The sequence below is a fragment of the Pelodiscus sinensis genome, chromosome 21, assembly GCF_052426305.1.
Source record: "Pelodiscus sinensis isolate ZL-2025 chromosome 21, ASM5242630v1, whole genome shotgun sequence".
Lineage (NCBI taxonomy): Eukaryota > Metazoa > Chordata > Testudines > Trionychidae > Pelodiscus > Pelodiscus sinensis.
In genome coordinates, this window is record NC_143072.1 from 11,319,084 (window position 1) to 11,335,734 (window position 16,651).

At 55.8% G+C, this 16,651-nt stretch overlaps 1 protein-coding gene across 3 annotated transcripts in view; it reads left to right on the forward strand.

Moving 5' to 3' along the window:
- Window positions 1-7,275: 7,275 nt before the first annotated feature.
- The window catches only part of CWF19L1 (CWF19 like cell cycle control factor 1), a 93,501-nt gene continuing 84,125 nt past the window's right edge, over window positions 7,276-16,651 (forward strand). For all 3 annotated transcript variants that reach the window (XM_006119604.4, XM_006119605.4, XM_075905000.2), the window contains exons 1-2: window positions 7,276-7,400; window positions 10,621-10,705. In XM_006119604.4, coding sequence (XP_006119666.1) covers window positions 7,378-7,400; window positions 10,621-10,705 — 108 coding nt within the window. In that variant the 5' untranslated portion in view covers window positions 7,276-7,377. The remainder of the gene's footprint in view (window positions 7,401-10,620; window positions 10,706-16,651) is intronic.

Below are 16,651 nucleotides of genomic sequence, written 5' to 3' on the forward strand. Positions count from 1 at the left end.
ACCCCTAACCCTTAAACCCTAACCCCCAACCCTAAACCCTACCCCTAACCCCCTAACCCGAACCCTAACCCCTAAACCTTAACCCTTAACCCCAACCCTTAACCCCAACCCCAACCCTGTGGCAGATAGCTGTGTGTCTGTGCAGGGGGGCAGTGAGCCTGTGAGTGAGACCCCCCACCTGTGTATGAGGCCCGGGGCCATCTGGGGCACAGATATTGCTGGGGTGTCGGAGGGGTTTTGCTCGTGAGGCTTCAGGCAAGCAGCTGAAGCGCTCTGTGGGACTGGTTTGTGGCCTGTTTGGAGAGGTCACCAGTCGGGGAGCTGTAAGGAGCCCCAAAGTTGAGCAATTCGCCCTGAGCGGACGCCCTCAGCTGGGGGACCCTAGAGAGGGGCGGGAGGGGGCATCAGGGGAAAAGGAGACAGGGGCAGTGAGGGAAGGGGGAGGCACCAGGAGGGTACAGGGGTAAGGGAAGGTGCAGGTGTCAGGGGATTCTGGAGGTGAAGCAGAAGGGCAGACACCTACAGGGGATGGACCAGCACCAGAGGAGAGAGGCAGGGCGGGGTGTAGAGGGAGGTGTTAGGAGAGGGGATGAGGAGGGGTAGCTCACATAATCAGAGTGGGGCTACTGGAGGAGTGGGCACAGGGGGGACAGAAGTGCTGGTGAAGGGGGGCAGGTCGCAGAAGGGCTGAGGGCAGTGAGAAGGGCAGGAATCAGGACAGCAGAGGAGGGTGAGAGGTTGGGAGCAGCAGGCACCAGGGGAGCTGATGGAGCAAGGGGAGGAGTGGGATCCTCACTTCTGCAGAGGGGTGCTGGGCTTGCTGGGAGATGTCTCTCTGCCTTGCCCTGTGCACTGCTTCGCACCAACATCAGTGACTCACAGGAGGAGCAGCTCCAGGTTCTTGTTTTGAAGTAGAGTCTCTCATATCATTGACTCCCTGCCATGCCTGTCAGGCACTGACCACAGTTCATACAACTGTCTCCTCCCATCTACACTATTCCCCAATTCCCCGAGTTATAAAACCATGGAGCTACATCTACATTGGCATGATCTTGTGTAACCCTTCTGCCAGGTAGGCTTGGCAGTAACCAGGGCTGGGTTCAATATCTTGGGGTCCATCTCACATAGAACCGGCTCGAGTCCCCACCCAGTAATCTGGGAAATTCACACACCCCTGGGCGCCTCTGAGAGGCAATGCTTCCCCACTTGCAAGCACTGAGTCTGAGTGTAGGAAAGAAACATTTAATGAAACAGAGAGAAAAGTCATACGGCATTAACTTGGGGAAAACACTACAAACAGAGTTCGTAACCCAAACATAAGCCAAGCCCCTAGCCAAGAATCACCCGAAGTCCAAAGAGTCCGACACCCCAAAAGTCTCTGTCCCTGGTCTGTGCCACCCAGAGTCCCAAAGTTCACCCACAGGGTTTCACCTCCCAACTTGGGTAGAAATGGGGGTGGAGGGATAGATAGGGGGCACCTTATATGAAACTCCGCCATGCTCCACCAGCTGTCTTGTCCCATACCACTGGACGCTCCGCTGGGTGCCTGCCACCACTTCTCGCCTGCTGCTGCCGCTAGTTGCCACTCCTCGCCTGCCGCCGCTCCAAGCCACGCTGCTGGTTGCCGCCACTTCACTGGCTGCAATAGGTCTGGCTTTCAGCCAAACCAGTGATTTCAGCTCTCTCTGATTTCAACTTTTTAGCCACCAGCTGGACTGGCAAGGAATCCAGCTTCCACTGGACTAGCAAAAGAAAAGACTCCTCAGGGAGTCTGCTTTAGGTCTGTCCTTAAAACAAAGGGGCTATATCTAGACTGGCATGATTTTCCGCAAATGCTTTTAACGGAAAAGTTTTCCGTCAAAAGCATTTGCGGAAAAGAGCGTCTAGATTGGCACGGACACTTTTCCACAAAAGCACTTCTTGCAGAAAAGCATCCGTGCCAATCTAGACGCACTTTTGTGCAAAAAAGCCCCAATCGCCATTTTTGCGGAAAACAAATCTGAGCTGTCTACACTGGTCCTTTTGCACAAAAGGACTTTTGTCTGAACAGGAGCAGCACAGTATTTCCGCAAGAATACTGACAATCTTACATGAGATCATCAGTGCTTTTGCAGAAATTCCTGAGACCTGCCCCCCTCCAGCAGCCCTTCTCTCCCTCTGTGCCCACTCCTCCAGTAGCCCCACTCTGATCATGTGAGCTACCCCTCCTCATCCCCTCTCCTAACACCTCCCTCTACACACCTGCCCTGCCTCTCTCCTCTGGTGCTGGTCCTTCCCCTGCAGGTCTCTGCCCTTCTGCTTCACCCCCAGAATCCCCTGGCACCTGCACCTTCCCTTACCCCTGCATCCTCCTGGTGCCTCCCCCTTCCCTCACTGCCCCTGCCCCCTTTTCCCTCTTTTTCCCTGATGCCCACCCCCTCACCACCCTCTGCCCCCGTTCCCCTCATACCCCTGTGCCCTCACACATGCCTTGCTCCATCCCTGCCTTCCTCATGCCCACCCCTTCTTTCAAGCCTCCCAGCACCTCCCCCCTCTAACCACCAATGCCCTTCCCCTCTCCTCTCCCAGCATCACTCTGTCCCCCTCCCACTGACACCTCCCCTCCTGCCCTTTTCCTCATTGTCTGCACTTGGCCCCCTGGCATTTGCCTCTTCTCTACTCTGTCCCTTGGTGCTTTTCCCTTTGGGTATGTCTACACTAGCGGGGGTAATGTAGTCATCCGCAATTGCAAATGAAGCCCGGGATTTGAATTTCCCGGGCTTCATTTGCATGAAGCCGGCCGGCGCCATTTTTAAATGCCGGCTAGTTCGAACCCCGTGCCGCGCGGCTACACGCGGCACGGAGTAGCTAGTTCGGATTAGGCTTCTAATCCGAACTATCTGTACTCCTCGTGGAATGAGGAGTACAGCTAGTTCGGATTACGAAGCCTATTCCGAACTAGCTACTCCATGCCGCGTGTAGCCGCGCGGCACGGGGTTCGAACTAGCCAGCATTTAAAAATGGCGCCGGCCGGCTTCATGCAAATGAAGCCCGGGAAATTCAAATCCCGGGCTTCATTTGCAATTGCGGATGACTACATTACCCCCGCTATTTCGAACTAGTGGGGTAGTGTAGACATACCCTTTCTTCTCCTGACCTGCCCCCCTCTCCTCAGCTCAAGCCCCTTCCTCTCCCACCCCTTCCTCTTATTTTTCCCTCTTTCCCTCCCCTCCCCTCTCTTACCTTCGGCTTCTGCCTTCCAATTCCTGGAGTCAGAGCTGGCCCAAGCTACAGGCCAGCCAGGCTCTAGCCGGGTGCCTCTGGGACACCGCGTGGTGCTGCTGGGCCGGGCAGGGGCATCCCCAGGGCGCGTCAGGGGGGGCCGCGTGGTGCTGCTGGGCTGGGCGGGCCTCACGGGGGGCTGTGCAGTGCTGCTGGGACGGGCAGGGGTGCTTCGGGGGGGGCCGTGCAGTGCTGCCGGGACGGGCGGGGGCATCCTCGGGTGCACAAAGGGCGGTGCTGCCGGGCCTGGGGCACAAAAATGGCTCGGGCTGGCCAGCATTTGTAGTCAGGCCCCAGCTCCTTCTGGAGCTGGGCCACGCAATTTGAAATTCCTGGGCCATGACGTCACACCATGCCCGGGCGTCTCCTCTCTTACCTCTTGTGCGGCATTTGAGCATGCCGCACATGCGCTCTCTCTGCCCCACAGTGCCCTGTTGATGGCCGCGTGGAATTTAAAGTGAGGGTGTGCGGGCGTCCTGTCACAATTCCCTCTCCTCCTCCAGCAGCCGCTAGTGGGCCCGCGACGTTAGGCAAAAGCATCCATGCCAGTGTAGACGCTCTCTTGTGCAAGAAAGCTCTGATGACCATTTTAGCCATCAGGGTTTCTTGTGCAAGAAATTAACGTTGCTGTCTTCACTGGCCTTCTTGCTCAAGAATACTTGTGCAAGAGGGCTTATCCCTGAGCGCGAGCGTCTGAGTATTTGCGCAAGGACCACTGATTTTGTACATTACAAAGTCAGTGTTCTTGCACAAATACTCGTGGTCAGTGTAGACAGGTGGCAAGATTTTGCGCAAAGGCAACCGCTTTTGTGCAAAATCATGCCAGTCTAGACGCAGCCCATGAAGAGTCTTTTTGCGATTCCAGTGGAAGCTGGAATATTTTGCCAGTCTAGATGGTGGCTAAAGATTTGAAATCACTGGGGCTATGTCTACACGTAATGGACTGGCGGACAGGCCAGCTGGAGGCTGCTGGAGGAGGAGGGGTGTGATGGGACAAGCCCATCCCTCCACCCCCACAAGAAGATGCTGGCGGTCGCCTATGGTGTCCAGTATTGGCCCGGACAGCCTGGTATTTGCGGCTTCTGTCTGATTAAAAAACCGGAAAATACCAGACATTTTTTCTTAGCTGGAAGAAGAAATACTTGGGACATTCCTCCCTTGTCATGTCTGGCGGGGGAAGGGAAAGATTTAAAGGTACGGTGACTCTTTGTTTTGGTGCTTTTTTTAATCTTTTTTTTTTTTTTTTTGCTCAACCAATTTTTTCCCCACAATGTTCAGTATTTTTTGTGAAAGTATCTGGCAACCCTATGCCCAACGCCTACGTGAGATGAATAGCTGGGGGCTGTGTCTAGACTGCATCCCTTTTCCGTAAAAGGGATACAAATTAGACACCTCGCATTTGCAAATGAAGCGGGGATTTAAATCACTCCCGCTTCATTTGCATAAAAATGGCTACCGCTTTTTTCCATCTCGGAGCTTTGCCGGAAAAAAGCACCAGTCTAGACGTGGATCTTTCGGAAAATAAAGCCTTTTCCGAAAGATCTCTTATTCCTTATTTTAAGAGGAATAAGGGATCTTTCGGAAAAGGCTTTATTTTCCGAAAGATCCGCGTCTAGATTGGCGCTTTTTTCTGGCAAAGCTCTGAGACAGAAAAAAGCGGCAGCCATTTTTATGCAAATGAAGCAGGGGTGATTTAAATCCCCGCTTCATTTGCAATTGCGATGTGTCTAATTTGCATCCCTTTTACGGAAAAGGGATACAGTCTAGACACAGCCCCAGGGTTTAGGTCCCTCTGGGTTGCCAGGCCTGGGGTACAGCAAGCCTGTATATAGGGGCTGTGGGTTGGTAGGATTTGGCCTCAGCCAGGCTGGGGGGGCTGCTAAGCATCTGATTAGTGGGTCTGTTCTGTACGTGGAAAACTAAACCCTCAACATGTTATTACCGCTAAGACTGGGAACAACAAACTGTCCAGTTAGCTGCTTGACCCAAAACAGTAATAAAATGAGTGCTGGAAAACGCAGAACAATTTCTGCAACATTTGCATACACAAATTATGGGTAGATCAACTGGATTTTAAACTTTTTTTTCTTCTGCTCAAAATCATTAGACTAATTAGGCAGAAACCAAAACAGATTTTGGTTAAAAAGCAATAAAATTTAATTTCATTCTTTGGGCCATGTAACTACTAGCTCTAGCTATTTTGTGTGTACACCAAACAGACATCAGATATTTTAAGAAGTTGATACATGCTTTACATGGAAAACCCTTTGCCAGAGGGCAAGGTGAGAAATTAACAACACTGATTTTAAACTGTAGTCATAATGTCAGCTGTCTTCCCAAAAAACTTCTATTAATTTGAAAGCAGTTACTAATCTTGAGGGAAGTAAATTCTTGGAATTCTTGGTATTTGAAATCAGAGTTAAAATGTATATGAAACAATACTATTTTAATGGAATGAATAATAGGCAGCAGCATATCAGCAGTGACAAAAAGGAGTCGGGGAAAAACTCACCACAAGGTGACGTGGATGGTTGTCCTGCTCACCCTGCCCCAAGTGTTTCAGAGCATCAGGAGCTTGGCCCTACCCTGGCTCTGCATTGCTCAACTCCTGCCCGCGGCCACCTGCTCGGAGCTGCTGCCAGCCCTAGTGCGTGAGCAGGGCCTTTTGCTCCAAGCTGCTGGCACTAGCCCAATTTGTAGGGCACAGATACCCTTGCCCCTACACACAGCACCAGCACGTACTTCACCCCTGCACACAGCACCACCTCCACACCCTCTGCCCTTGCCCACAGTGCCACACCCAGTCTTCCTCACACCGTGTTGTGCCACCAGAGCGTACTCACACATCCTGTCCCTGTTCACACTACCACACATATACTGCCCATAGTGCCACTTCCACACACCCTGCCACTACACGCAGCTGCTCCAGCAAAACCACTCCATGCCCTGAGGCACAGCACCACTAGCACAACCACCTCCCCACATACCCTGCCTCTACCTACTTCACCATCTCCACACACAGTGCCACCAGCAGCTACACACACCTGGCACAGCACTATCATACACACCCTGCCCCCACAAACCGCCCCCCCTACGGGCCCAAACCCACCCGACTGGCAAAGGGCGGTGGAAGGAGCTTTTAGAGGGGTCACACGACATCCTTTATTCCTGGTCATGTGACCCCCGGAAGCACTGCTACTCCTGCAACTGGTGGGCGAGGCCCAGGGGATCACTGTGTGTGACTGGGCTGGGGGCGGGGCTACCGTGTCCCCATCCCTAACCAGGGTGAATATTTTATTGAAAAAAGCCAAAAGCTTCACAGAATTCTTGGTGATCAAAGCACAACGCAGGACTCCCTGAGAGCCAGCGGGTACCGGGACTGCTGCTGAGCCCAGGGGCTATGGAAGGGGCATTTGCGGGGAGCTCCGCTCGCAAAGTGACAGCTCATTGGCCACCCGCTCAACCAACAAAGTGCCCCTCAAGGGTTAGTGTGAGGCACGCGGTGATCACCTTCCGGGGGGAAGGGTTAGGGTGTGGCACGCGGTGATCGCCTTCCGGGGGGAAGGGTTAGGGTGTGGCACGCGGTGATCGTCTTCCGGGGGGAAGGGTTAGGGTGAGGCACGTGGTGATCGCTTCCGGGGGGAAGGGTTAGGGTGAGGCACGCGGTGATCGCCTTCCGGGGGGAAGGGTTAGGGTGAGGCACGCGGTGATCGCCTTCCGGGGGGAAGGGTTAGGGTGAGGCACGCGGTGATCGCCTTCCGGGGGGAAGGGTTAGGGTGTGGGACGCGGTGATCGCCTTCCGGGAGTAAGGGTTAGTGTGAGGCACGCGGTGATCGCCTTCCGGGGGGAAGGGTTAGGGTGAGGCACGCGGTGATCGCCTTCCGGGGGGAAGGGTTAGGGTGAGGCACGCGGTGATCGCCTTCCGGGGGGAAGGGTAAGGGTGTGGCACGCGGTGATCGCCTTCCGGGGGGAAGGGTTAGGGTGAGGCACGCGGTGATCGCCTTCCGGGGGGAAGGGTTAGGGTGAGGCACGCGGTGATCGCTTCCGGGGGGAAGGGTTAGGGTGTGCGCACGACGGTTTCAGTTCCTGGGGGCAGTCTGTGCGGAGGCAGTTGCAATGTCCGGGAAACCTCTGAGAGTGTGAGGCGAGGCGAAGCGAGGCGGGGCTGGTGGGGCTCTGGGGTGCGAAGGCCCTTGTCCCTTCCCAGGCACGCGCTGCTGCCGGGCGGGCTCGGCCTCTGTCCGGGCCCAGTTGTGCTGCCGGCGCCCTGGGCTGGAGGCTTGTCCCGGAGCCCCGCCCACAGGAGACACTTGTCCGATACCGCCCAGTCCACGCTGCGGCGCGAGTTCAGGGCGTTGCTGTAGAACAGCGACCCCCACCGGGCGCCAGGGGGCGTGGCCGTTCGCCTGCTGGGCACCAGAGGGCGGGGACACTCGCGCACCTGGGGGCGGGGCCGTGCATACGCCACACCCCCATGAGCCACGTGCCTGGGGCCAGGAACCCTATGCGCCCTGTGGCCGCCCATTTGCAGCAAGCCTGGGGCCAGCACCTTCCCCCCCCATAGCCGCGCGCCCAGGGCCAGCACCTTCCCCCCCCATAGCCGCGCGCCCAGGGCCAGCACCTCCCCCCCATAGCCGCGCGCCCAGGGCCAGCACCTCCCCCCCATAGCCGCGCGCCCAGGGCCAGCACCTTCCCCCCCCCATAGCCGCGCGCCCAGGGCCAGCACCTCCCCCCCATAGCCGCGCGCCCAGGGCCAGCACCTTCTCCCCCCCCCATAGCCGCGCGCCCAGGGCCAGCACCTTCTCCCCCCCCATAGCCGCGCGCCCAGGGCCAGCACCTTCCCCCCCCCCCCATAGCCGCGCGCCCAGGGCCAGCACCTTCCCCGCCCATAGCCGCGCGCCCAGGGCCAGCACCTTCCCCGCCCATAGCCGCACGCCCAGGGCCAGCACCTTCCCCGCCCATAGCCGCGCGCCCAGGGCCAGCACCTTCCCCCCCCCCATAGCCGCGCGCCCAGGGCCAGCACCTTCCCCCCCCATAGCCGCGCGCCCAGGGCCAGCACCTTCCCCCCCCATAGCCGCGCGCCCAGGGCCAGCACCCCCCCCCATAGCCGCGCGCCCAGGGCCAGCACCTTCCCCCCCCCATAGCCACGCGCCCAGGGCCAGCACCTTCCCCCCCCCATAGCCACGCGCCCAGGGCCAGCACCTTCCCCCCCCCCCCCCATAGCCGCGCGCCCAGGGCCAGCACCTTCCCCCCCCCCGCATAGCCGCGCGCCCAGGGCCAGCACCTTCCCCGCCCATAGCCGCGCGCCCAGGGCCAGCACCTTCCCCGCCCATAGCCGCGCGCCCAGGGCCAGCACCTTCCCCGCCCATAGCCGCGCGCCCAGGGCCAGCACCTTCCCCCCCCATAGCCGCGCGCCCAGGGCCAGCACCTTCCCCCCCCCATAGCCGCGCGCCCAGGGCCAGCACCTTCCCCCCCCCATAGCCGCGCGCCCAGGGCCAGCACCTTCCCCCCCCATAGCCGCGCGCCCAGGGCCAGCACCTTCCCCCCCCATAGCCGCGCGCCCAGGGCCAGCACCTTCCCCCCCCATAGCCGCGCGCCCAGGGCCAGCACCTTCCCCCCCCATAGCCGCGCGCCCAGGGCCAGCACCTCCCCCCCATAGCCGCGCGCCCAGGGCCAGCACCTCCCCCCCATAGCCGCGTGCCCAAAGCCAGCGCCTTCCCTCCCCATAGCCGCGTGCCCAAAGCCAGCGCCCTTCCCTCCCCATAGCCGCGTGCCCAAAGCCAGCACCTCCCCCCCATAGCCGCGTGCTCAAAGCCAGCGCCTTCCCCCCCCATAACCGCGTGCCCAAAGCCAGCGCCTTCCCTCCCCATAGCCGCGTGCCCAAAGCCAGCGTCTTCCCCCCCATAGCCGCGTGCCCAAAGCCAGCGCCTTCCCCCCCATAGCCGCGTGCCCAAAGCCAGCACCTTCCCCCCCATAGCCGCGTGCCCAAAGCCAGCACCTTCCCCCCCCATAGCCGCGTGCCCAAAGCCAGCACCTTCCCCCCCCCCCCATAGCCGCGTGCCCAAAGCCAGCACCTTCCCCCATAACCGCGTGCCCAAAGCTAGCACCTTCCCCCCCATAGCCGCGTGCCCAAAGCCAGCACCTTCCCCCCCATAGCCGCGTGCCCAAAGCCAGCACCTTCCCCCCCCATAGCCGCGTGCCCAAAGCCAGCACCTTCCCCCCCATAGCCGCGTGCCCAAAGCCAGCACCTTCCCCCCATAGCCACGTGCCCAAAGCCAGCACCTTCCCCCCTATAGCCGCGTGCCCAAAGCCAGCACCTTCCCCCCCCCCCCCATAGCCGCGTGCCCAAAGCCAGCACCTTCCCCCCCATAGCCGCGTGCCCAAAGCCAGCACCTCCCCCCCATAGCCGCGTGCCCAAAGCCCGCACCTTCCCCCCATAGCTGCGTGCCCAAAGCCAGCACCCCCCTATAGCCGCGTGCCCAAAGCCAGAACCTCCACCCCCCCCGCCATAGCCGCGTGCCCGGGGGCCGGGGCGGCCACTTCGCCACGTTCCCAGGGCCGGTGCTCCGTGTGCGCCATGCTCCTGGGACCAGCTCCGGCACCGCACATGCGCTATGTGCCCGGGGCGGGGCCAGCCCCGAGCATTTGGCGGGCGCACACAAATGCCATGGCGCCCGCGGGCACCATGTTGGGGACCACTGGTTTAGAAGGTGTTGGAAACTCACAGTGCTCATTGTTAGTGCCTTTTAACAGTTTTAGGGCTTTTAATGAACGTCTGGATTGGGGTGTGACTTAGCTCTGTTCCAAGCCTTAGGTGTCTGAGACCTCCATAGCTTGTAATACAAATGGAACAGGGGCTTCCACTGGCATCAAGCACTTTTTTATTTCTTTGTGAAACTAAAAATACAGGACTCTTTAAAATTATAGAGTATTAATATTTTCCTTTAAATATGTAAAAATCAAGAAATTCTTGTTTTAGTTGCCCATGCAATCCTAATTCAGACTTGTGCCTTTTAATTCAAGTTTTAATTAGGTGATTTTATCTTCTATATTATACTATATAATACATTTGGTATATATAGGGTGGTAAAAATGTTATCTATTATGAAGAGATGTGCATTAGGCAGCACTTGATTTTCCCCAGTCCTCAGAGGTTGCAGGCCATCTGTTCTCAAATTCTTATTAATCTGCATTTAGACATTAGTTATTTTTTAGTTAGGATTTTACAAAACCTTGTTGGTGAATCATTGGCTGTAAGACAGGGTCACAATTTTTAATGTTACCAATTAAAAATTTAAAGATACACTAATTCATTATGGGTGTCATCTTGTTCTCAGTCTCTCTTATTTTTCTCCTTAGACTGGCCTGTGGGGATGTTGAAGGAAAATTTGATATATTGTTCAATAGAGTGCAAGCTGTTCAGAAGAAAAGTGGAGAATTTGATGTAAGATTTATATTTCTGCTTTTGTGTGTTAAATTAGAAGTGTTTCACTGTATAATGCCTCTCATTGGCAAGTGAAAAAATCCTGCCCTACAAATGGTAAAAAAGCCAAATGTTCATTGTGTTAGATTCTCCTAAATGTAATATGAATTAAAGCACAATAGTTTTTAGTTAGTGCTTGCAGCTTTAAAATATTGACCAAATATTAATATTCAGAACATTAAAGTTGGTACTAGGGATATTAAAATTCATTTAATTAAGTAACCATGTAAGTGCTCAGAATTTCAGTGTTTATGCATGGGGCAGCAGTCGGTTTCCCGGGAACCGGTGGGTGCTAGGAACCAGTCTTGGAGACGGCTCCCGATGCATACTGGCCCCTGCTTTTCCCCTCTGTCCCTGTACTGCAGTCTCTGATACAAAGAAAGTAGCGGGGGTGGTGGTGGTGGTGGTGGGGGGGGGGGGTGGTCACCAGGAGCCGCTGCAGGCAAGAAGCTGGCTTTTAAGCCAGATCCCCATGCGTACTGGGAGCCTGCATGTATCCATGAATGTTAACCTATGAGTCCAGCCTAATTGGTTAACTGTGTACATCAGTGGTCTCCAGCCTTTTTAACCACAAGATCACTTTTTCAATTTAAGTGCAATGTAAAATGTACCTCAAACCCAAATCCCCTTGCCCCACTTCCTTCCCACCCCTTCTCTGAGACCCTTTTTCCAAGGCCTCACCATTCCCCTGCCTCCCCCATCCTCACTCACTTTCACCAGGCTGGGGTAGGGAGTTGGGGTGCAGGCTTGGTCTTGGGCAAAGGGGTTTGGAGTGTGGGAGGGGCTCTGGGCTTAGCCCAGAGTGGGTGATTGGGGTCCAGGAGGGGTTTCAGGGGGTAGGTTCTGGGAAGGAGTTTGGGTGCAGGGGAACTCACATCTGGAATAGGAGGTTGGGTGTAGGAGGAGGTTCAGGGCTGGGACGGGTTCAGGAAGCAGGCTCTGGCTGGGCACTGTTTAACTAAGATGGCTTCTGAGTGGTGGAGCAGTGGGGTTAAGGCAGACTTATTCCTGCCCTGGCCCTGCACCCCTCCTGAAAGCATCTGGCATGTACAGCAATGGCTCTATGGTGCCATGTGCTGCCCCTCATCTACAGGCACTGATCCCACCGCTTCTACTGGCCACTATAGTTTATTGATCAATGGGAGCTGCAGGCAAGGACAGCCCGGGGAGACCCCCCCTTCTCTGCCTTTCTCAGGGGTTGCAGTGACATGCCAGCCACTTCCAGGACCAGCAGTTACCACAAGGATAACGACTCCAGCCACAATAGGTTAGGCATTTGAGAACTCACTAGTCAAAAAATGAAATTTAAGTGTGAGAGAAATGAAAATTATGAAATGCACAGACCAGTCAAAAACCCAAAATAATACACTTTGCAATCAGTAAATGAAGTAACCAACCCCTGTGTGTGTTGGGTCAGGAGGTGAGAGTGGAGGACAGTGTGTGTTTGTGAGAATAATAAAGACACACACACTGTGTGAGAGACACAGAGATTTTCATTGCCAAGCTCCTTTTATTTCAGGCCTGGACAAAATATAACTTGAGGGCTGAATCTGGCCTGCCAAGCCACTGGATCTTGCCCACGGACACTGTGGGGAGCTGCAGGCAAGCTTCCTGCTTGCCTTGCCCCACTTGCACACTGCTCAGAAACATGGCTGCGGGGCAGTTTCACTTTAAAAACTGACCCTGGCAGGGAGGGAGGAAAGCTTTAGGAGCTGCTTCCACCCCTAGCACAATCTCATTTGCCAGCTTCTGGCCAGAAACTGGCCAGTGGGAGCTTCCTGTTTCAGTAACAGGCAGTCACAAAGCACAAGCGGTTCATAGTTATTTACAGAGCACATGTGCAGGTGCGGGGCAGGCAGGAAGGCTCATTCAGGAGTAGGTTGTTGGCTGGTAAGTCTCCTGGCCAGAGCCTACCTCTGGCACCTCAACCCCTCCTTTCCCTAACCCTCTGCCCTCCACTCCTGCCTCCTTCTCCAAATACCCAAATCCTCTGCCCCCCTCCTGCACCCGTACCCCCTCCCAGGTCCGGCACTCCAATCCCCAGCCCCAGATCACAGTCCCCTCCTGCCTTAGCTCACAACCCAAACCCCTGCATCTCCTCCTGTACCCCAATTCCCTGCCCTGGGTCACAATCCAACCCCTTGCACCCCAGTCCAGTGCCCCAGGTCACAACTGTCTCCTTCACCCAAACTCCTTCCTTAACCCAAGCTCCTGTGTGCACCTAACCTCCATCCCAGACTCTGAACTTCCTCCACTAATATGGAAGAGTGCAGCCCTTGACCACTTGCTCAATTCTTGCAGTGGCCCAGTGTATAAAATTATTGCCCACCCCTGTTCTATCACCTTCTCTGTGTGTGGAGATAAGGTACAGAAGTGGGGGGAGGAGGGACACCCTAACATCAGTACCCTCCTCTTCTGCCTCCCATACTCTGCACAGTAAGCAGGAGGCTCCCGGGAAGGGGCAGCATGACAGTGAGTGGAGGGGCAACTGAAGTGCCAGTGCTTGATAGCTTCCTGGCCAAACCAGTCAGGATCCCCTGTCTGGCTCCAAGATCTACTGGTAGATCCCGATCTACTGGTTGGTGAGCACAAGTGTACATGGTTACACTTTCACATCCCTAGTTGATACTACAGATAAGTTGTCTTATTCTCATATTTACAGGTGGGAAACTGAAGCAAAGGGGTGCAGTGACTTGTTCAAGGCCTCTCACTGAGGGTATGTGTAGTGGGATGTAAAATCCCAGTTAATCAGTTAACTGATTAAACATTAGGTTAATCTAAAAGCAGGATCTGGGCTGGAGACCGTTCCAGCCCAGCTGGAGCTGACAGCCCAAAGGACTCTGCCCCCAGCCCTCACACTGGGACTGCTGCTGGCTCCCAGCCCTCCCTAACCCATACCTTGGAGCAGCTCTTACCCACAGTGGGGCTGGGTTCCTCACAGACAGAGGCTGCTCCAGATGCTAGAGCAGCCCCTGCCTGCGGCTATTGAGAATCTCTGCGGACAGATGCTGCTCCATGGGTGCAGGCCCTGCCTCTGGGGCCAGATCAGCCTCTTTTCATAGGGAGCCCGGGCCCGCTATGAACAGGAGCTGCTCTGGACTAGAACAGCCCTTTTCCACGGTGAGCCCCCTGCGAGGCGAGAGCAACTCCTGTCCGCTGGGAGGTGAGAGTAGCTCCTATCCTCTGTGAGGCTAGAGCAGCCCTCTGCCTGCAGCAGGCAGGAAGCTGCTCCAAACCTCTACCCAGTTACCAACATAACCCCATAGCATAGAAATAGTCTCTGCTAATGAACGGGTATTTCCATTGTTGTAAGAAAACTACCTCTCCAAGCCGCTTGTATGCTGGGGATTAGATTGTCATAGCGATGGCACTCAGGGTAGTGGTGGTGGCAGTGGTAGTGGATTTTTCACACACCCCGAATGACACAGCTATGCCAGCCTAATTTTAAACGCAGATCAGACCTCAGTGAGTAGCAGAGTCAGAAACAGAACCCATTAATTCTGACTTAAGCCTCCTGCTTGTTCTACATTAAACCAAGTGTAGAACTTTGTTTATTTTGCCAAAACTGATTTTTGATTTCTGACAGAAAATTAATACAAAGGTTTTGGGAAAATTATTTTTCTTAAAACTATGGGGCGGTGCCCCCTGCTTGCTATGCTCGCTAACCCCCGTCTCCAGAGGTAGGCAGCCCCGGCCACTCCCACAACCACCAGGGAGGGCCAGACCAAGGCGTGGCAACCCTGGCGTGCCCAGCTCTTCCTCCTCCGGCCATCGGATGGAAGGGTGGACCTAGGTTGTTGGGCTCTCCTGAGGCTGGCCCAGTTCCCTCCCTCTGGCTGCTGGGGGAGGTGGGAGTTGGGCCAGACTGTGTCCGAGGCTAGGCCAGGCCTCTCCCTCTGGCAGGGAGGGGGAAGGGTGTGTGGCCCCTAGCCCTTTTCCTCCAGCCGTGAAGGGGGAGGCCATGTGGCTCTGGTCCCCTGCCGGCAAGGGGCAAGGCTGTACGACTCCTGCGTGCCTCTCAGACCACTGGGGATGCTGCCCATGTTATGTGCACTCACCTACCTGAGCCCCTGTGAGGCTCTTTGGCTCACATGCGCATGCTCCCCCCCCCCGCCCCGAGCTCCTGCAGGCCCCTTCTACCCCCTCCTGAGCCCTAGAGAGGTTGCATGGCTCACCCAAACTCCTGCATCCCTCCTCCCTGCCAAATGCCTGCCACTCCCCCTCCTCCACCCTGTACAATGGAGGAGCCACGCGGCTCAATTTTAACTCCATCAGATGCCTGCCCACATTGTGGCTGCCAGAGGGACATCTCAGAGGGTGGAGCTAGTGGCAAGGCCTGTTGGGGGAGGTAGAGGGCCCCACTGCAGAGACCCAATGCAGGGTGGGTAGAGGGCTAGACTGGGGGAGGCACCCTGGCATGAGCCAGGGCTGTATGTCCCTCCAGCAGCTGCCACGAATGGACGGCTGCCGGAGGGGCACCCAGCCATGGCTTGGGCAGGGGTGATTGCCACTCCACCCCCCACACACTGGGCCTCTGTTGCTATCCCCCTCCAGAAATTGTAACTCCCAGAATCCTGCCATGTGGCAGCTGCTAGAGGCACGTGGAGCCCTGGCCCCAGCCTCAGCCCAGAGGCTGGGTTGCATCCCAGCTCGGCTCGGGCCAGAGTGTCCCCCATCTGGCAACCCCCCCACCCCTCCCTGCAGAGGCCTCTCTGGTGGCCCCCTGCCTCCCTATCTCGGGCCTCGCCACCATTCTCCCTGCCACTGGAGCTTTTTTAGCCCCCCCGCCTACAGTGGGCCTCTCTGCTGGCCCTCCGCCTCCCCCCCCCCCCCCCCCCACTCCTCAGAAGCTGCTCAGCAGCACCTTAGCTTCAGTGCTGGTCGCGAGTCATGGATTGCTGATCCCTGCTGGGTTAGCAGCAGGGAGGAAGGGAAGAGGTGGGGCAGCTGCGGGGGAGGGATTGTGGGATGTAGAGTGACATGATGATGTCACTGTCATTCCGCAGGAAAAACTTTTTAAAATAATATAGATAGATGTGGACATTTCCAAGTTCTTAAAATCTCTTAATTAAAGAGGGTGGAAGCAAACGTGGCTTAACTTATACAGTATTTTCCAGTAATATATGTTGTTCTTAAAAAAAGTGAGCTGTGTGACAAGAATTGTTACCTGCAGCATTGTTGTAACTGTCTTGGTCCCAGCATGTTAAGAACATAAGAACAGCCGTACTGGGTCAGACCAAAGGTCCATCTAGCCCAGTATCCTGTCTGCCGACAGTGGCCAGCACCAGGTGCCCCAGAGAGGGTGGACCGAAGACAATGATCAAGCAATTTGTCTCCTGCCATCCTTCTCCAGCCTCTGACAGACAGAGGCCAGGGACACCATTTCTATCCCCTGACTAATAGCCTTTATGGACCTAACCTCCATGAAATTATCTAGCTTCCCTTTAAACTCTGTTATAGTCCTACCCTTCACAGCCTCCTCTGGCAAGGAGTTCCACAGGTTGACTATGCGCTGTGTGAAGAACTTTCTTTTTTTAGTTTTAAACCTGCTACCCATTAATTTTATTTGGTGACCTCTAGTTCTTCTATTATGGGAACTAATAAATACATTTTCTTTATTCGCCCTCTCCACACCACTCATGATTTTACATACCTCTATCATATCTCCCCTCGGTCTCCTCTTTTCTAAACTGAAAAGTCCCAGTCGTTTTAACCTCTCTTCATATTAGAGAGACAAGGTGGGTGAGATAATATCTTTTGTTAGACCAGCTTCTGTTGGTGACAAAAACAAGCTTTCAAGCTTGCACAGACCACTTTTTCAGGTCTGGGAAACTTCGTGTCACGTTATTGGATTTTAAGGTGAGCAGGCAGATCATTGTTGCACCCGCTAGTGTGTGTTTGTGCCAA